Source organism: Colius striatus, chromosome 7 (assembly GCF_028858725.1).
Source record: "Colius striatus isolate bColStr4 chromosome 7, bColStr4.1.hap1, whole genome shotgun sequence".
Taxonomy (NCBI): domain Eukaryota; kingdom Metazoa; phylum Chordata; class Aves; order Coliiformes; family Coliidae; genus Colius; species Colius striatus.
This window is the reverse complement of record NC_084765.1, coordinates 34,231,728-34,252,590: the sequence shown is the minus strand read 5'-3', so window position 1 is coordinate 34,252,590 and position 20,863 is coordinate 34,231,728. Positions and strand designations below refer to the sequence as shown.

Sequence of the window (20,863 nt, the reverse complement as noted above, 5' to 3'; positions counted from 1 at the left end):
GCACTGACAGGGATACAGGGAAAGGAACTCTTTAAGTGCTTGGGGTTTTTTTTTCCCCTGACGCTCTCCGGTCCACCCAGTCCCTTTTTTCCTTCTTCCTAACTTTCCTACACTTTCACCTCCCCTCCTGGATAGCAAGCACGGTCTTTCCTCTCCGTGACAAACCCCACGGGAGGTTGCTCGCAGGGCTGCGACTGTGGCAGAGACACATCCCAGTGCCCCTCGTGCGGCTTCTGCTGAAATAAATTCTGCCCGTTCAAACTCCAGCGAGATTTAAGGAGCCGTGGCAGGACCGGTGTGGTTATGACGGTCAGTATTAGAGTTATCGTTACTAAAACAGGAATTAATAGTAAGAGAAATGGATGTGACTAGTTATTCATCGTCCTTTTTTTTCACAAAGTGCTCTCCATCCCAACAGATCCGCTTTGTTGCACACACCCTGCGAGGGGAAGGTACCAGCACCGCCATCGCAAACGGGAGTTAGCTTTGTCTCGTTTGACGACAATTTTTGTCCTTTCGGGGAGAACCCACCCTCCCGCGCACTCCCCGCCGCACAGCCCCGCTCCCGCCCGCGCCCGGCGCCGTCCCCGCCGCACGGGAGGGGACGACAACCAGCCGAAGCGATCGCAACCAGCCGAAGCCGCCGGCGGGGGCACCTCGGGGGGCGGGGAGGAGCAGCCCCCCTCCCGCGCTCCCCGGGACCTGGGGCAGCCGTCGCTCCCGGGACTCGCCGCAAACTTCAGCGGCGGGGGGCGGCGGGGGCAAGAGCCCGCCCCGTCCCCGTGTGTGTGTGTCCCCCCCCTCCTCGCCTCCGCGCCGGGAGGGGCGGGCCGGGGCTCGGCGGGCGCCGGGGGGCGGAGCGGCCCCGCCGGGCGGCGGCGGCGGCGGCGGCGGCGCCGGGACGCGGCGCCGGGTCCGCACCCCGCGGAGCGGCGCGGAGCGGCCCGGCCCGGCCCGGCCCAGCCCGGGAGCCATGCCGCTGCCGTGCCGGGGCTGGACGCTGGCGTTGCTCACGCTGCTCGTCGGCTTCCTCATCTTCGCCGATATCTCCGAGATCGAGGAGGAGAGCGGGTAAATACCCCGTTCCGCGGTGCGGAGGGGCGCGGGGATAGGGGTGCTGGAGGCGGAGGAGGCGGCGGCGGCGGCGGCGCAGGAGGAGGGAGGGTGGGAGGGGGCGCCCGGACAGTTTCTTTGTCTCCGGCTCTCCCGGTTTCTTGCCGTACCGAAGTGGGAAGGGAGCTCGCTCCGCACCCGCGCAGCGCCGGCGGCAGCCCGGGGCGGGACCGCCACGCTGCCAGGCGGCACGGGGACGACGGGCAGCCACGCCGGGCCGGGAAAGGGTGAAGGAGCTGGTACCGCTCCCCTTAGAAACGCTGAAGTACTGGCCCGTTAGGGATGCTGAGGTAGCGGTCCGGGCGGGGATGCCGGAGCAGGTACCAGTCCTGTTACAGACGTTCAGGTACCTGCCCGGATAGCGTGCCCAGTCAGGTAACAGCTCTGAGTAGGGATGCTGGAGCCGGTACCGATCTGCTTAGAGGTGCTGGAGCAGACAGTGGGCTGAAGAGAGGGGTTTGGGCGCGGGCAGTGCCCAGGTGTGAAGGGACTGATGGAGCTAGTCCCTCAGCAGGATATTGGTGCCGGTAGCCTGCTAGAGGGGGATGGTGGGGTAACTTGCAGCCCAGGGGGCTTGGGTGCCAGTGCTGGTCTGGATGGGCGTGGCAGAGAGGGCACCAGCCCGTGGGAGTGATGGATAACTGACCAGCCTGCAGTGTGCTGGAGCAGGACCAGTCTGTGTGGTAGGAGAGGTTGAGCAGCTGGGTGGGGGTGGTGGAGTTGGGAGGGAGAGCTCAACCCAACACTTGTCTGTCCCCAGGGGCTTCATCGAGGGCTTCGTGATCACTCTTTCCTGGTCACCTGCACGGTGGGCGCTTATCTGCGGGTGCCTTGTATGGCAGGGGCTAAAGTAGCCCCAAAGTCAGGGCAGAGGAACAATGCTCAACTTACCCCATAAATCCCATCTAAACTTATGGGTTGAGAGGAACAAATGTAAAGAGGAGGATTTGCATTAACTTGAGGAACTCACTACAGCAATGTGGGAGAACAAATGAAATCGTTTTAGTAATGTGGGGTGCACATGTAGTGCCTAAATGGTAGAAGGTCTTTCTGTTCAGGATCAGGTGACATTGCCCACTGTGTTACATCAAAACAAATGCCTGGCACTTGGGGCTGAAATTATAAATGAAATGCAGTGATATTTGTCATTGTTTCATTGTTATATTGTATTGGGTGCCAGGGAAAAGAAGTGCTTAAAGGTCAGTAGCCTGGTCCAGAAACATCTAGCAGCAGACTATTGGTTTTCAGGCTAGATGAATACTGTTCTGCAATGAGCTGATACTATCTATACAATAATAAAGGAAATGAAAAGCTTCTGAAGCGTCCTCCTCATCGGACAAGCTGCTTCCATCCCCTTGTTTTCCTCTCATCTTCTTTCCTGGCTTCTGTTCTTTCTTCTCTCTCCTTGCCTATCTCCTAGATCTGTCCACTAGAACTCGCTGTGCCCTTATTGAAAATCTATTCTGTTTTGTTTCTTACTTGTCCTGTTTTTCACCCTGGTTCATTAGAGATTCAGTGTTGTGGGTTTGGGTTTGTGGTTTGGGTTGGGGTTTTTTTCTCTCCTCTCTTTTCTGTACATTGTATGGAAATTGGATGTGTGCTGGCTGCTTATCTCCAAGCCCTGAGTTCGTTCCTGTAGTTCCTCCAAGGAAGTACTGCCAAGCAGTGCAGCGGCAGAGGCGGCAACAGGGTCAGATGAGTTCTGCAGAGCCAGCAAGCGCCTTGATTCACACAGCATTTCAGAAATTGTAGTGCACAAGGTTACTAGCAAAGGAGAGGAGCACCCTGCACCTCAGGGAGTGACAGAAGGGTCCTGCAATCCAGTGCCCTCAGGTACACCTTAGTCCCAGACCAGTCATAGATAAGTTCCCACATCAGCTGTGCTTCTGATACAAGGCTGCACAGAGCACATGTGGCACCCTGCTATATTAAGAAGCAAACACGAAACAGGGCAAATTGCCCCTTTCTCTGGCTTTGCCCTCTCCTACCCACTTCTTTTCCACATTACATCTCCAAAGGGGTTGGGGTTTGATGAGCACCTTCATCCCAAACACAGCAAGGGGACGAACACTGTTCATTTTACAGCTTCAGCTTTTACTCAGCACAGGAGCCTGACACAAAGAGACTTCATCCCTTTGTGCTCCTGTGCTACCAGGAATGGGCAACACAGTGCTCTGACCTGGCTGGGGAGATGTGGAAAAGCTGAGTGCCTGATCTGCAACACGTCAGGAGATGATGGTTTTCAACTTTGAGGGCCACATGACAGCAGCATCTTTTGCAAACAGGTCCTGTAGGTAAAGGGGACCGTGTGACTGCAAAGCACACACCAGTGTATAGGAAGAGACCTTTCCAAAGTTTTCCAGGAGCTCTGTGTGCATCCAGGAGGGAAGAGCTCCTCTCCTTGAGAGATTTGGGAGGTACCTGATATTTATACAGTGCTCCCTGAGTCAGGAATGGATCACGTGGCTCAGCATCCTCCTCCTCACCCCCACAGACCACCTTTGCTTTAGTTGGCAGCCCAAGCATTACGGAAAGCAAAGAGCTGGCCAGGTGTCCCCTGGCAGGCTCCTGTCGCCGAGGGGGGGCAGGGACATGCAGGCAGGTGCAAATCTTTTCTTCTTTTTTTTTCCCTTGGCATGGAAACACTCTCTAATTACTATGAGGAGCAAACAGCTTGCCCACTTTTACACATACCCTGCCCCCTGCCTGTGGTTTGGATTGTCTTTGGAAGAATATGCCTCGTGCGGGTGGGAGCAAGGAGGGGACATATTCTCTCACCTAGAAATACTGAGAAATTGCAGAAAGATAGAACAAAATGCTCATTAGGTACAAAGTGAGAGTATAATATTGCTGGCAAAAGGACAAAAAATGAAACTAATCGTGCTGTTTCCCTGGACAATATCCCAGCATCACAGGAGAAGGGAGGTGGGAGCCCAGGGTGGCTGGAGCTGCTCTGCCTGCCAGGGGCTTCTGAGAAAGATGTTTTCCCCTTAAGCAGTCCCATCTTGCTCCGCCAGATACTCTTACCCCACCTCCTGCAGCCAGGGAATACTGAAACAAAGAGGAGTCAGAGGCAGGATGAAACCTCAGCAGTCCCTTGCACCCGATGCAGTGTGGCTTGCGTTAGCGTGTGCCTCCCAGCCCACAGCCACCCCTGCGCCCGGGTTTGCATCCCTGTGCTTCTCTGTACGTGTCACCCATGGAGGCAGCCCTCTGGCGTCGTGCTGCTCAGCCCGCTGGCCTCGGCTCTCTCCTCACACTCACCGGCTCTCTTGCTGCTGCGACTGGTCTTGGCACTTTTTGTTTCCAAACACCCAACGTGGTTGCGAGCTGCTGAACTTTTCCCGCAGCCCCGTGACGCCCGTGTTTCCCTCCATCGCTCCAGCTCTTTGTTTCCCTGGAAGGAAACAAAAGGCACATTGAGGTCTGTCTTGGGGAACACGGACGCAATCGCAGCCGTTCCCGCATCCATCCCAGGATAGGGGAGCGGGCCAGAGCCCGCACCGTGGAGGGAGACAAAGGGGACGTGATTACTGCCAGCGACAAGGAGGAAAATTCTCCTCCTTGGAAGCAGTTTAAAGGGACTCTTTTGTTTTTCTGCTTGCGCTGTAGCAGTTCTGCAGGGGTCCAGCTGTGTCCTGATTGTCTGTAGAGGGAGCTGGTGACCCGCTGCCACCAGGTGACTTCTCAAATTAGTGCATGAGCCATCTTAGGGAGCACTTGACACTTGGTAAGGGGTTGGTCTTAGTATGAGTCAACCTTTTCTGTACTGGTCCAGGCCACATGCCTTTCCATCTTGATTACAGGAGGAATTATATTCTGCTTTTTAAGGCGGTGAATTGGAGGATCTGGTATTGCTGGCCTGCCTGGAAGCTTGTCAGTAAATTGCTGCTTTTTCCTCATGTGCCCTTTTCTAACACCTGCCTTTCAGAGGCTCAGAAATGTCACAAAGAGATTTTGTGTCCTTTCTAGTGGCTGATGTGCTTGCTCTGAGTGGTCTGTAATGTGCTGTAGTCATAACACTTCTTGACAAATTCGGTCCATGGAGTACAAATGTCCTGCTTAGGTCGTAATGGGCTGTGATTTACTGCTCCCCACCAGGAAGTTTTCTGGAAATATGCTTCCAACAGTCCCTTTTCTGCACCCAGGCAGCGGGTGCATGTGAACCAACAATTATCCAGGTTGGTCTGGGGGAGTAACAGCTCTCTGCAGGGCAGAAGCCACAGACACCCTGTAGCTATTAATGTACAGAGCCAACGGAGAGACCTTTGTAGCTGTTGAGGATGGTGGGGCACTAACAAAAGCCCCACGATGCGTCAGACTAGAAGTATGTGGGAGCAGATACTTCATGTAGGCTTTGATTGCAACTCTTCTGATGATAGCTTGAGCTCAAGAGACCACTTTCAGGTTGGCTGTAGAGCTCCTCTCCCTGCCTGTAAAGCACTCCTTCATCTCCTGCTGCCCTGCAGGGACTGGGATGGCTGCCACAAAGATATATCCAAACCCCTTCTTGCTCTTGCCTAGAGCAAGCTGAAGGAGGTGGATCTCCATAGGTTGCTTGCTTAAGCAGAGCTCCAAGGGAACAGTGGGAGCAGTGTTACCTGTAGGGAATTGGTGTCTGTCAGGAGAGCTGGGAGCAGCAGGATGGAAAGTGCTAGCAGACCCTGGAGCAATCCAGTGGAACGAAAAGAAAACCCAGCACTGCGGACATAACCAGTCCTTCTAAGGGCTTCCCAGTACAGCTGGTGAAAAATTATCCTTCGGTCCAGTCCTGATTGTCAACAGCTTGCAAGACTCCCAGGGAGGGAGCTCCTGAGCTTGCCAGTGAGGAGGGCAGTAGCTGTGGTAGGAGGATGCACATCACAAGGCAGCACTTGGGTGCAGAGTTGCTGAAGCCACAGCCAGTGCCACCCCCAGCGACCAGAGCAATGATAAGAACAAAGCAGTTCCCACAAGGGCTTCAGGTTTCCCTTTAGCCCAGGTGACCTTCAAGTTTCCCATCTGTAATGTAGCAAATGCACGATTCCAATCTGGGAAGCAAAGGAAACCTTTGTTCTTCCTGCAGAGAACAGGGAGTTGCAATTGTTGGTTGGTTTGGAGAAGGCTTGTTGTGCAGCTGATGGTGAGGGTAAGTGCTTCAGCCCTCAGCAGTTCAGTGCCTGCTCCTCCATGCTGCTACACACTCGTAGCAAAGCAGGAGGCTCAGGCCTGTGGCATGTGGCCAGTAGTGGCCCAGCAGGTCCTGCCAGAGCCAGGGCCCTCCTGGCCTCTCCTGGATTTAGATGAAGAGGTCTGTTTTCTCTTCTATTCTCTGCAGCAACCATGGTTATTCTGCCTGGGCATCTGTTCATCGGTGCCTATATGCGTGCGTGCCAGATGTGCTTTTGATCTTCCAAGAAAGCATTTAACAGGAGCTCCCTTATCTTTCCTTGGGCTTTCAGGCTCCTGATATTTTGGTTTTTCATCGTTGAGACCAGCACCATTTAAATACATGTACAGGCACAGTTGCTATAAAAACAGTTATTTCAAAGACAGGCTTCTAATTGCTTCCATCACGTGTTTTCCCTGGGCCTGGGTCATCCTCAGCAGCAAGAACTAAGGCCAAACTATAAAATTAGACGATGACTGTTTTACCATTTCTCTGGTTTCTGTTCCCAGTTGCCCCTGGAAATAAGGGAGATTCTGGCACAGTAAATTGACTGTAGAAACAGAGCTTCAGGTGTCCTTCAGCAAACACCATGGCAGAGCAGGCTGGTGTTAGCAGCTCTGTCCCTTGAAATGGAATATAAAAAAAAAAAGAAAAAAAAGCATATTTAGAGTTCTTTTTCCTTTGTCTTCCCACTGTAAATCCAAACAACTCCTTGTCGTGGCTGAACAGCAGTCTTGGTGGTGGTGGTCTTGGGAGATGCATTCCCATCAATAGCAGCAGCACTGGTCCATATTGGGAAGTGAAAGGAGTGATCCAGGACATGGCACTGCCAAGTCCAGCTAGAGTAGCAACAGTGGTGAGAAGATGAGGAGAGAAGATGAGGCGGGAGGGCAGCACAAAGGTACTTGGTGTGTGGGTGGTGAGAGCAGCGAGTGGTACCACAGCACAAGCGCTGTGTCCTGCCCTCAGGTAACCCCATTAGGAGACTTTGCAGCAGCCCAGAGGGAATTGTAGTTCTCGGGGTGACACTACAAGGCAGAAACACATTGTTTACACACTGTTTGATTCATTTTGCTGACTGCTCATCCAGCAGGTCAGCTCTTCCCAGATTTAATTGCTTGACTCTTATTGCCATGGCAAATAAAGTCCTTCTTATCGTGTACAGCAATCCACAGGGACTATCACAAACAAACACAAAAGAACCCTGTGCTGGCCAATCTGCATGCTGAGCACACCGTCCCTCTCCATCCAGCACTCTCCACAGGCAGGGCTGCTTTTAAAAACACATCTTGTCACAGTCATGACACAGTCTTGAAGTGCTCTCTCAAGGCCTCTCTCAGTCAAACAGCATCCCAGTGGGCTCTAGGTATTGCCCGTTGTGGCTGGCAGCTGCGAATCAAAAGATGGTTCTTCCACCATGACCCATCACCTCCCAGCTCAGGCTTTAGCAACATCTTCAGGAATATAATTCAGCTCTCAGCCAGCAGCTACAACAGGGGACATGTTTACCCTGTGAAGGTTAAGCATCGTCATAAGGTATCTCCAGCGCCTTTTCAGACACCCAGGAGCATACTCAGCTGTCAACCTGCAGCTGCTCAGTTGGTAATTAAGCTTCATTTTCTTACTGCCACCTGAATATCCACAGTGTAGCTTTATGAGACAAGGGAGAAGAGAGGAGGCTGAGCTTCGAAACCACTATTGGCTTTTCAATATTTGGCATCTGGACATTGTCATCTGTGCACCGAGTCCCTGTGAAGGTCCTGGGACGAGTCCATTGCTGGTGAGTGCCTGTGATGGTGGGCAAATAGCTCAGGCAGTTGCTGGTGGCAGGGTGTAGCTCTCATCCAGGCACTCCCAGCCTTCTTTATGTAGGCACCAGATGTTCTTTTGAGGATGCTCATAGAGAAGAACCAGCCTGGGAGGGTGTCAGCTCCTCAGTATCCATATTAACAGTGAAAGAAGAAACCACATGAGACCTTGAGTGTTCCAAGGGGCTGCACAGAGCAGTGGGAAAAGTAGGCAAGAGGGGAGCATGGGAGGACCAACAGGCCCTCATATCTTTTAATATTGCACCATTCCCATTTCCCAAGGCATGTGGCATCCAAGATGCTGCAGGAGCCACTGGGATTTCTGTCTTTTGGGACGGGAATGCTCAGGGTGACAGGATCTGCTGTAAGACTGATGCTCTGCTGCTTGTGCTCTCTGATAGCTCTGCTCTGTTGCCTGAAAAAAATTATCTCAGGATAATGTATAGTGTAGACATGTTTCTAAGAAGGGAGGTTTTTGTCTCAGCTCATTTGCTGGGCTCTCGGGTGGTTTTTTTCTTTCTCCTTAACAGAAGGACACCCACAGAAACACACACCCCACGCACACCTCCAGTCCCAAGCCCCTCACTGCATCTTTTTTGGCTGTTTCAATGTCTTTTTCTTTGCTGGCTGTTTCATTAACACAGCCAAAGAAACTGAACCAATGCCAGGAATAAACTTCTAATGGAAGACCTGAGCTGAAGGAAGGAATAAGGCCCTGCCAGTACGTGGGATGGGGAGGGGTGTAGCGTGTGACATTTGAGCCCACAGGCATGTGAGTATTTTGTCTTCAGGGCAGTGATTAAACGCTAGCATCACAGGGTGATGGAGTCAGGCTGTGCTGACGTGATGGTGAACATGTGTGGATGTGAGACCTGACGCTCTACAGGTGTGAGAGGCTTTTCTGGCTCAGGGAAGCCTGAAAGTCCTGGACCATTGCTGCCTCGCAGGCAGCAGTAGCCATCGAGCTGCTTCATGCATCCTTCTGCCTCTCACAGGTCTTTCACTGAAGGTAACTGAAGGCAGAGACAGAGATTTCATTGTGGTTCCCCTCGTGCAGAGTGATCCCCAAGCAGCAGGTTGCCAGGAACATCCCTCCTGTTGCCTCCTGTCCTCTAGTCATCAGAGCTGCACGGTTCCTGCTGATCCTTCATTAGTGTTATCACACAGGCCTTTCAGCCTAATTGGCTCATTCCCTATTAAACAATAGGTATCTCTTTTACAAACTCAAGTGTCTTGATTCCCACATCCTCAGCATATGCTTGCAATGATTACATGCAGTGTTTTACAGCCAGGCAGGAATCTCAGGGCCAAACCTTGCTCTCATTTATGTGGGAGTTGACGTGAAGCTGCCTTTGCCACCTGAACATGTAGGGATGCTGAGCACCTTCGACCTTCCTGTCTTGTGGTCCCCAGAAAGGATCCTGCAGAACGGGTGACATGATGGAAGCAAGACTGGGGCATGGGAAAAAGTGACCAATGCCACCAGCATGACTGCACAAGCCTTGCCTCTGTGCTTCATATACCAGAACTGCATCAGGACCCCAGCAGGGCAAAGAGATTTTCCCGAAAGACATGGTAGAGGCCCACTCTCCCAAATGCAGTCGTATGACCTGATAGAATGAATGAAACTCAGAGCAGTAAAAATAGCACCTGATATTTAGGAAGTTTTTGACACTTAGGCTGCGAAACTGTGACAATATGAACAAGTGGGGTTTTAAATACATTGAAGCGTGATTTCAAACATCTCATCAAGATGTATTGCAGGATCTTTCATCCTAGCAGACAAACGCTTGGGAAATGTCTCCCAAATGAATCCCTTCAGAGGCAACCTGGCTCACCAGGACAGCGTGGGCTACCCAACGGCCTTCTCTTGAACAGCTTCTCTTGATCACCATCTCCTCCACACCCTGGGGTGAAAGCCTCAAAAGCAACTGGTGAAATGTCACAAGGGGTGATCTGCAAGTGTCAGATGTCCTGGCTCCTCCTGGTATGTTAGAAGCGAGATGCAGGAAGGTGAGCTGAGAAACAAGCAGCAGTTTTGGATGAGGGGAACAGTGTTAGGGAGAAGGCACAATGTTGTGTTTGAGTACAGGACCTCAAGGTTCAATAATGCACTTCAATGCACAGAGCATTTCATGGATATGAGTGGGCTTTGACCTAAACCCTGCAGAAACCAATTGTGTAGTGAGAGGCCCATAAATGCACTTGCTGATGAGTGTGGCCTTTTCCCATCTTTTCAGTGAGACCCTGATGTGCAGTTGGAAAGCCAGGGTATGGACTCTGAGGAATCCTGATTTCCAGCTTCCAGGTTCAGTTCTTGCTCAGTTTGGGCTCCTGGGACACCTTTGATTCTCCACCCTGTGGGACAGAGTGGATAGGTTGAAGCCAATTATTTCTCTTTGATAATCAACTTGGAATTGCAGCAGCCCTGAAGGTGTGTTCACTATTCTTCTGGTTTCCACATAAACCCTTAATTTCAGGGGAGAGGAGGGAGAGTGGAAACCGTAATCATAGAATCGTTACAGTTGGGAAAGACCTAAAAGATTGAATCCAAACAGTAACCTAACACTGCCAAGCCCATCACTAAATTAAATCATTTAGGTCCCTCAGCACCTCATCTATGTGTCTTTTAAATATCTCTAGGGATGGGGACTCCACCACCTCCCTGGGCAGCCCTTTCAAATGCTTAATAAGAAAAAATTCTTCCTAATGTCCAGGCTAAACCTTCCCTACTTAAGTGGGTGTTAATCATTTGAACCTCTCAGATAAAAATTGTGGTGCTCTGAACTCTCTTTCTGAGGAATTCATAGAATCATAGAATGGTAGGGGTTGGAAGGGACCTTTAGAGATCATCCAGTCCAACCCCATGCTAAAGCAGGTCCACCCAGATCAGGTTGTACAGGAACACATCCAGGCAGGTTTTGAAAACCTCCAGAGAAGGAGACTCCATACAAATTCCTCTTAACAGTCCTCCAAGGGATTATTATCTCTCTTTTAGATACGGAGGAGGGAGAAGAGAAAGGCTTGGGTTGCCTAAGGTCAGCGGGAGGCAGAGGTTTTGTTCCACCAGGAATGGACTCCACATACATGGCAAAGGGAGAAGTAGCACTTGGAGGTGGGCATTGTAAAATATCCATGGAAAACCCGTTTTTGAATTTGTAAGCTGGAGAATATGGATGAGTAAAGCCTGCTCTTAGAGATCCGCTCACCCAAAGAGGCTCTGTGACCTACTTGTTCAGTCAAAGCAGCTTTGATTTCACGTATCGAAATTGCTCGAAGCAAGACCGAACCGTACCTAGCAACAATTAAGGGAATCATTTGAGAAGTGGGAAACGATTAAAAGGGAAGCAAAAAAACCACCCTAAACAGCCCATTCATAGTGGGTGAAAAGAAAAGTCTTCACATATGTGATTTGTCAGAAATTATTCATCCCAGAAAATTTGCACCTGAACCAAAAGACAATTTTTCCTTTTTATCCTCTGATATATGAATCAGTGTCACTTTCCATCTGAGCACAGAATGTTTTGACCTATATAATATCTTAGATAGTGGAAATTCAGCTTGAAAATCTCAAAGCAAAAATGAGAAAGGATGGCATAAGCCAGTAATGTGGCATTAGCACAAATGCATACGACTTATCACTGGGAAGCATCCCAACAGAAGTCAAAAGAAGAGCGTTTTGTAAATAATAGGATTAGGAAGCAGGTTGGTACTTTGTGGAGCTGGCTATACAATCAAACTGATAACAACTAGATTAATAAGGCAATTCAATCTAAACATGGTGTAGCACTAGAAAGCTTTTCAAAATCAATGCCTATCTGTGCAATTTTAATCGAGGTTGGTCCTTGCCTTTTGAAGCCAAGAGATTTGAAACTCCGGGTCAGCAAGGTATAATAAAATGGGATTACTTCTATTTTCTATTTTCTAATGTCTGCCTCTTAATTAGTGCCTTCCATTTCTTAACGTTTTCCTCAGGTGGGGGAAGTGAAGCAGTACAGTGATATTGGCCTGCCTGTGTTGGTAAGGAAGTATGGCAGAGTTTGGAAAATAACATGCTTGGGTAAACTACAGGTGCTTTGAGCAGCTGGGTAAACCATGAGTTCACTGGGCTGAGCAGGATGGCTGGACAAGGCAATGCACCCCATCATATCTTATCATATTCACAGTACACGTTGTCTTTGACTGTACAAAAGGAAATTGTAAGGAAGATATCCAGAAGTTAGAGTGTAGGGGACAAAGGGCCAAAAGGTTGATGGTTTTGAAGTCACGGGAGAGTTTTAGGATTCACTAAACCGGCCGAGACCTTCAGCCAAATATCACGTCCCAGCCTCAGGCAATCTCCGTGGCTCAGAGAGATAATCCAAGCCTGGCACAGGGAGTAGTGTCTTTGCCAGCATCTTAGGTGTCCTGGCTGCTGCTGGCCAGCAAAGCAGTGAGCCCAGTGCCATGGAGCAAGTGATGGGAAGATGGCTAGCAGAGCCTTCTCTCTCCTCCACCGATGAGCCGCCCTGTCCACGTTCACACATGAGAGCTGACAATGTTCCAAAACTTTTCACAATGTGTGAGAGGAAAAGAGTGACCCCCGAAACTGCCCTTGGGAGGCTGCTCAGCAGGGAATCCGGGCAGCCCATCTCCTTCCCCACCACCTCTGCACACAGTGAGTGGGGAGATGTGCCCTCAACTTGTCTCCATCACGTCCACCATCTCCAGCCCCAACGCCTGCCTTCATTTCAGGAGGAGATATGCACAGACCTGTCTCTGGGGGCATGCAAAGCTAGATTGGATAAATGCATTTGAATAATAGGTTGTGATGCTTTGGATCAGTCCTGCCATAACCACAAGCCACGGATGAGGCAGGAGCTAACAGGTCTTCTCCACTTCCTAATTCCTTTCACAGAGATTGTGAACCAGCACTTATTCAGGGAGCAGCATTTTATTTTCTAAGCCCTTAATCCAGTTCCTATCTGCCTTACAGCAAGTGTGAAGGAGTGTGGATCCCATTTGGAAGGCTCCTTCAGAGGAGATGTCTCTGAAAGGGCACGTGGTTTGCACACTAATCCAGTCTGCTCCCACACCTGCGGCGAACCCCATTAAAGCGGAGGCTTGTTAAATGCCAGTAGGCTCTAGGAATAAGCTAGTCCTGCTGTTCCCTTGATACACCAAAAAATGAAACAGCCTGCTGACTTTCAGGTCTGTCAAAGGAAAGAGGAGAATGTCGGAGCAGGAATCGCTCTGATTTGGCCATAGAGGGTCTGTGGCAGGAGGGAGGGAAGGGACAGTCACCGTGGCTTTACCAAGGGTTTGATGTTATGCTGTGCTGAGGGCTGTGCTCAGCCTAACAGAGGGATTTTGCATCACATCCCACAAGTCTGAAAGTCATCCTTTGCTGGCACCAAACGTTCACACGCTCTATTTATACTTCTTCATTTGTGTCTAATGCATTTGGGGTTTTTTTCAGGGCTGGTAGAAATGTGTGTTCCTGTGATACATTTTCATTAAGGTGTGTATCTCCAGGTGACAATATTTCTGCTGGAAGAGGATTTGGTTCTCTTTATGAGTGTGTTCATTTGGATACCTGAGCAATGAAAACAACAAAAGCACATGGCAGTAATAATGTGTCTGACTAGGCACCCAGCTCCCACTGAGCATCACAAAGTGGGAGAGTGGTTCTTTGTGACCCCTTTGAAAACAGCAGGCTAAAGCAAGAAGAGGCTCTGCAGCCAGGGAGGTGCAGACTGATACTTGTATGTAATTGTGTTAAGGTGAGGATTCACGGGTTGTATGAGTGGCATTGGTTTCTAAAGGGGTTTGATCCCACCTGTTCTTCATTATGGCATCATATAGACAGGCAATAAAGCTGTTGAGGAGCAGCTGAGGGAGCTGGGAATGTTTAACCTAGAGAGAGAATGCTGAGAGGAGACATGATCACTCTCTGCAACTACCTGAGGGGGAGTTGTTGTGAGGTGGGGGTCAATCTCTCTGGTAAACAATGACAGAACATAAGGAAATGGATTTAAGTTGTGCCACTGGAGGCTTAAATTGGATATAAGGAAGAACTTTTTCAGCAAGAGGGTTATTAAGCATTGGAACAGGCTGCCCAGGGAGGTGGTGGAGTCCCCATCCCTGGAGATGTTCAAAAGACACGTAGATGAAGTACTGAGGGATATATTTCAGTTCAGTGATGGGCTTGGCAGTGTGAGGTGAGTGGTTGGACTTGATAACTTAAAGGTCTTTTCCAACTGTAATGATTCTATTTAGGTGCTGGAAACTTTGTCTATTCCCACGGGTGTTGTTCAGGCAGCCCTGGCACCCGTCCTTGTGCAGTGGTGTCAGGCCTTGGGAGTGACAAGGCTGTCACTTCAGGTGTCAGCTCCAGCATGTGAATGACTCTGGTGAGCTGGCTTCATAGCTTCAGCCAGGTTACACCAAAGGTGGGGAGTAGGGGCTTCAGGGCACTCATAGGGGCTGGAATTGAGGTCGCTGGGACCAAGGAGAAGGTGCACTGCAAGGATGAGGTCTCAACAAGTCACCCAGGCGGCTGGTGGCTCAGTCTGGATAAAATGGAGGTGTTGGGTGGTCTCAATTGAAAGCCCAAGATCAAGGCAGTGGTGGGAATTCTGTCCAGATCACTCGTCTCAGTCCCTGCCTGAAAAGGACAGGGAAGGTCCCTTGGCAGCCTGGAGACTGAGGAGCCCTTCTCCATGCACTGCTAACACCCGACCTGTTAAAAAAAGCAGAGATGTATTTAATGCAACCTGTAGTCTGCATGCTGCTTTGATGACAGCGACCAGATGTCTTTGATGGCTGGTTAGATCACACAGGTATTGTTAATTGGGTTGGGTAGGAGCTCTTTCCTGCTGGAAGGATTTTGCAGTCGCAGGAGGGCAGCAACGACGGTGCATGTGAGAAGCCCTTCAGAGGCACCAGGCCATCTCCCTCTGGATGGGATGGGATGCAGACGGTGCAGCAGTGTCTCTGACAAAGCAAGATCTCTTGACTGTTGAACAATGCTTGGCAAAGAGGAGCTGGGTTTATAAATAATGCATTTCCTTTGTCTTGCAGGAGTTCTGGAGGCAGAGGTACAATCAGATCAGCTGTGAACAGCTTACATAGCAAATCTAATAGGTTTGTAAATTAGATTTTGTGTTCATTTGTTTTTGCTGTAAGGCAGCTATTAATCTGCTTCTCCTCTTCGCTGGATAGTGCTGTTCTTATTTAGCAAATGTATCTGTTTCTTTTCACTTCTGCTTTGCATTTTCTTAATCGTTTCTCCCCCTCCTTCCCCCAGCTCAGTGCAATAATCATTTGCAAATAACCAAGGATCTGCAAGTTGTGGTGATTGAGAGAACGAGGAAGAGAGAGTTACTTATTGTGAAAATAAGTCAGTGATAGAGTTGCCATTTCCATGGTTTTAGCCAGTGCTATTAGAAGAGAGATCGCTGCCTCTGAGATCAGAGCTTCATCCGGTTTTATCGTCACCCACTTCAGCAACGTCTCTCCCTTGCAGAGTCGTTTCTCCCCGTGTTATTTTGACGATGGTTTTGTGTCTGCCCAGCGTTGCCACGCGGCACGGTGACACCACAACGCAAGGGAGAGTGATACCTTTCTGTGATGGTGTCACCACCTGTGATCATAACATGGAAAAAGGGAAATAAACCCACCAAAAATCATAGTGATTCCCAAGATGTCTTTCCCTCTTCCCTGTTTTTGACACTTTCTTTGTGGGACACAAGGTGCTGTGGCAAAATGCAAGGTGCAAACAAATCCAACAGCCTGGACTGGCAACCTCTGGAGAGATACTGAACCAACACACCCAAGGGCACTGGCCAGCATATATAAACACGTTCCCTCGCTTTCTGAAACATCCCATAGTGTGAGCCACAGTGTTGTCCTGGGGAGCTCCATCCCTGGGCTGGAGATGTGCTCCCGAGAGCTAGATGGTGTCCATGAGCCTGGGCCACCAGCTCTGCCCTCACTCTTCTCCCTCCTTGAGGTTTATATGCTTTTTAGAAACGTATTTATTTACAAACCATTTCCCAACTGGAAAAAGAAAGCCCTTTGCACCAGAGAGGGAGGTTCCCTGTAGCTGATAGCGAGCGCTTTGCCTGTGTGTTTTTCAGAGCGCTCTGAAGTGTGAAGGTTTTTTCAGGGACGCGGATACACGCATGGCTTCTTGATGAGATGCTTGGGTATTCTCTTTTGAGGGTGGCTGGCTGGAATCAAATATTCAGAGGCTCCCTTAATTTGTGCCATTTGCTGTAAACGGCACTGAAGTGCCACGGTTGAGTCGCTGCTTAGAGAGGGGATTAAAAGCTGGGGTCTTCCAGTGATCATCTCCAGACTGCAGCATCTGGCTGTTGTCTTTCCCCCTGCTCATTTCTGGATCTGGAGCAAGCAATACAGATGCTGAAATCCTCACACTGTCTTCTAACAGGGGAAAAAGTTAACCAGACAGCCAGCCTCCTCTTATCTGGTACAGGATGCTTGTAGCCCAGTCTCACAGGCTGCACCAAGTGGCTCAGCTAAATTAATTTCTCTCTTGGGTGAAGCAAAAGTTACACTTTTGTCATAAGAATTCTAACCCTCTCCAGAAGCTGAGCTGGCTCCACTTTGAGCTGTTTATGTACAACCACAAGACAACAGGGCAGCAACCTTGGCTGTCCATGTGGGAAATGTCTTGGTGAATTCTGGGGCTCTCCAGGGCTTTGGGGTGTCTTGTCTGCCAGTATCTACCTGGCAGCCTGTCATTGCAGAGCTTGCTTGCGTTTTTATGTGCATGCCTTTCTTCAGCTAGGTGTGTAAGATTGTGTCTTCTGTAGAGCTGTGCCTGGCTGTAAGTCTGTGTTCGTTTGAGCGAGCTGGAGTAAGGATTTGTGTCTGTCTGGTTGAGTGTGGCAGAATACAAACAGGCTTTCAGCTCTTGTTTAGCTAATAACTACAATTTTGCTTTTCTGATGAAGTTTGAATTCCAGCAGCCAGAGCCAAAGACAGTGATTAGAAGTGCCATTGGGATGCTAACGGATCCTGTCTCTCTCCCTCTCCCTGTCTTTCTTTTCTCTAGAGCTGAAGTAGTAATAAATGATTCTTCGTCTCCAGCTGTTGTTGACAGAAGTAATGAAAGCATTAAGCACAACATTAAACCAGCCTCATCCAAATGGAGACACAACCAGACACTGTCTTTGAAGATCAGGTACTGGTAATTACCTATAGGACAAGAGACAGATTTGGTCTTCTCCAGTGCAAGCTGGCAAATTGGCTCTGTATATCATCTAAAGAAGTCAAGGAAGAAATAAAAGGCTTATCTCCTGCTGAGCCCGGCTTCATATCTGTAAGAGATCGCTTGGAAATGAATTCCCAGCTGAACCTGCTGGCTTTGCAGCGGCAGAGCAAGGAGTGCTCGAGCCCCCATTTTCCAGGCCAAGGAGAACTAGTGTGAGCTGGCAATAGGTCATGGAGTGGGGAAGGAGAGCCTCTGCCCAGGGTAACTGCAGGGGCCACCCCGGGTGGGCTGGCCAGGCTTGCCTGCCCGGGAAGGGATGAGTGGAGAAGGAGCAGGAGCTGAGATGGAGATATCTATTTGAAAGCTTCTTCCTGGAAAGCATCAGTTAGCAGGGACTGGCCATGGAGAAAAGGCAGGCAAAAGTTTGTCTTACATATGACTCGAGTTGTCATTGTACCTCACCTGTTTTACTCCCTGTCCTCAGGAAGCAGATCCTGAAGTTCCTGGATGCGGAGAAAGACATTTCAGTGCTGAAGGGGACGCTGAAGCCAGGGGACATCATCCACTATGTGTTTGACAGGGACAGCACCATGAACGTCTCGCAGAACCTGTATGAGCTGCTGCCCCGCACCTCGCCCCTCAAGGGCAAGCAGTTCCCCTCCTGTGCCATCGTGGGCAACTCGGGAGTCCTGCTCAGCAGCGGCTGCGGCCCCGAGATCGACGCACACAGCTTCGTGATAAGGTAGGGGATAGAGCCTTGCTGCATGGGGGCTGAGGGGCTTTTGGGGTGTTTAGAGCAGTGGAAGGGAGCTACAGTCCAAATTGTGGGGTGCAGTGCAGCCTCGTGTGCAAGTGACAATTCACTCGTGCAAACGCTACCACTCATCACCAAGTGCTCCCCCAGTGCTCTTGCAAAGGTACCCCGTGTCTTCTCGTAGAATCACAGAGTCGTTTTGGTTGGAAAAGACTTTAAGGTCATTGAGTTCAACCTCACCCCTCACACTGCCAAGCCCACTACTAACCCATGTCCCTCAGCATCTCAGCTCGACGGCTTTGCAATAGCTCCAGGGATGGGGACTCCCCCACCTCCCTGGGTAGCCTGGGACAGGGGCTGACAACCCTCTCAGGGAAAAAGTTTGTCATAATCTCTGATCTAAGCCTCTCCTGGCACAACCTGAGGCCATTTCCTTTTGTCCTATCACTCACTACTTGGGAGAAGAGACCTTTCAGGTAGTTACAGAGAGTGATCACATCTCTCAGCCTCTTCTCCAGACTAAACATCCCCAGTTTCCTCATTTGCTTCTCATCAGACTTGTGCTCCAGACCCTTCCCCAGCTCCACTGCCCATCTCTGGACACATTCCAGCACCTCAGTGTCCTTTTTGTAGTGAGAGGACCAAGGTATGGCCTCACCAGTGCCCAGCACAGGGTGACAATCACTGCCCTGGTCTTGCTGGTCACACCACTTCTGATGCAAACCAGTATGCCATTGGCTACCTGGGCACACTGCTGGCTCATGTTCAGCTGCTGTTGATTAACAACCCTTGGTCCTTTCCCTCCAGGCAGCTTTCCAGCTCCTCTGCCCCAGCCTGTAGCATTGTCTGGGGCTGTTGTGGTCCAAGTGCAGGACCCGGCACTTGGCCCTGTTGAACCTAGTTGACGTTGTTATTGGCCTCAACCCATTGCTCCAGCCTGTCCAGGTCCTTCTGAAGAGCCTTCCTGCCCTCAAGCAGATCAACACTCCTGCCCAGCTTTGTGTCATCTGCAAATTTACTGACTAATGGTGTACCATTAGCCTCCCCAGGGCACTATTAACCCTCCCAGGATACCATTAACCCCCTGCACTCCTGGTCCCAAGCACTACCTCCTTTTTTCCCACCTGCTTGCCCTCTTGCAAACGAGCTCTGTCCTGGACTCTCCCAGGGACACAAGCTTGACCCTTCTTCAAATCACTTCAGCACTCAAGTGACAGCTGTGCCACACGATTCCCTGGCACCACACTCGGGCATGCCCAGATCTGACACTCCCCTGTGACCATCCTGTCCACAACACCCGTGTCCCCATGGATCTGCTGCCTCATGGACCTGCAGCAGCAGATCCTGACTCCCAGTGGGATTTACATCAAATTCACCACAGGAGATGCCTGAAGTGGAGAGGAGGAGCACACCTGCCCTCCCACCTCCAACACCTGTGTACTTCTGTGAGATGAGGAGCTGTAGGAGTCTGTGGATGATTTATGTATGTGCAGACATTTACTTTCTGGCGAGTCTATTATGAAGACAGCCCAATCCATCAGCAGCTCACAGAGGCAGTCCCTGGCGTGACATGAGAACAAGTATAATGTCACCTCTGCCCCCTGCTCAGACCTGTGCCCGGGGGATGGGGCGTTATCAGTCACATCCTTAAGCGTAACCAGAGTGGGCAACAGGGAAAATTGCTTATTGCAGTTCTGCCAAAGTTTAGGGAGGGGCTTTTGTGTCAGGCAGTAAAGTTGCAGGAGAAAAGCTTTTGTGGGCTAAGGAATGGGATTTTGAGCAGATTCTCCTCAGCCATGTGTGCTAGTGCAGGTCTGGCATGGACATGCTCTCCCCACCATAGGTCATCTGAGCCAGCACTTGCAGCTCCGTTTTCCTGAGGAGGGTTTGCTCCATCCAGGCAGCCTTTTCAGCAGGGTTGACAGTGACCAGTGATGGGCTCTGTGTCCAGGATATAGCTTTCCTCTTCAGACCCAGTGTTTCTATTCAGTGATTTTACTCCTGAGGGTCAGAAAGGGCCTGTCTGCCAGCAGCTGGATTTTCTTTGTGCCATTCCCTTAGTTTCCACATCTGTAAAGTGAGGAAAACAGTAGCAATGGCTGATTATTGAGGCAGATGGTTAGCATGCAATTCCTAGTCGTTAAATACTGTAACTTCACTGTAAAACGCTGCAGGAGAGCACACAGTGTGTGAACACATGGGTACCCTCTGGTTCTCACACAGTGGGAGCATCTCTCTGCATCCCCCCATGAGCTGCTCCCCGGTGCCATTTACCCAGTGCCAGGTGCACAGCACGGCCACAGCTGAATGGCTGTGGATCCCCTCTCCAGGCACTGTATAACAAGAGGGGTTTGCTGGCAGTTTATCTTGCAGCCCCTCAGCCCTCACCCCTGGTGTGACGCTGGAGCTGGTGGCAGGGGAGCTCCTGGGGTAGCACATGTGCCCGTATCTACACACACAGCCTGAGAGGAGGCAGCAATTAATACTACAGAAAGAGATGCTTTGTGAAGGTCACAGCCTCCAGACAGCCAAACCCCACGGAGACAACGTCCTGGCATCCGCTTCCCGCTGGTGCCGTTATCGCTGCCGGTGCCACCGGGTCTGCTCTTAGCAGAGACTCACCAGGAGGGGGAAAAAAGCTTGGGATAATATTACCCCAGCTGGGCTATTATTAAGAGGCGAGCACTTTCCTTTCATGGGAAAGGCTGTTTCATTTCAGATCTGGCAGCAAAGACGAGTGGTTTGTCACTGAGTGTTATTTCTGAGCCGCTCCAGAAGAGATACCAATCGGTACAAACCCACCCAGGGGGCACCACGGG

At 50.5% G+C, this 20,863-nt stretch overlaps 1 protein-coding gene across 1 annotated transcript in view; it reads left to right on the top strand.

Annotated features, from left to right (window-relative positions):
- Positions 1-973: 973 nt before the first annotated feature.
- Positions 974-20,863, top strand: part of ST8SIA2 (ST8 alpha-N-acetyl-neuraminide alpha-2,8-sialyltransferase 2) — a 33,700-nt gene continuing 13,810 nt past the window's right edge. The window contains exons 1-4 of the mRNA XM_061999667.1: positions 974-1,071; positions 15,133-15,195; positions 17,132-17,260; positions 17,775-18,032. Coding sequence (XP_061855651.1) covers positions 974-1,071; positions 15,133-15,195; positions 17,132-17,260; positions 17,775-18,032 — 548 coding nt within the window. The remainder of the gene's footprint in view (positions 1,072-15,132; positions 15,196-17,131; positions 17,261-17,774; positions 18,033-20,863) is intronic.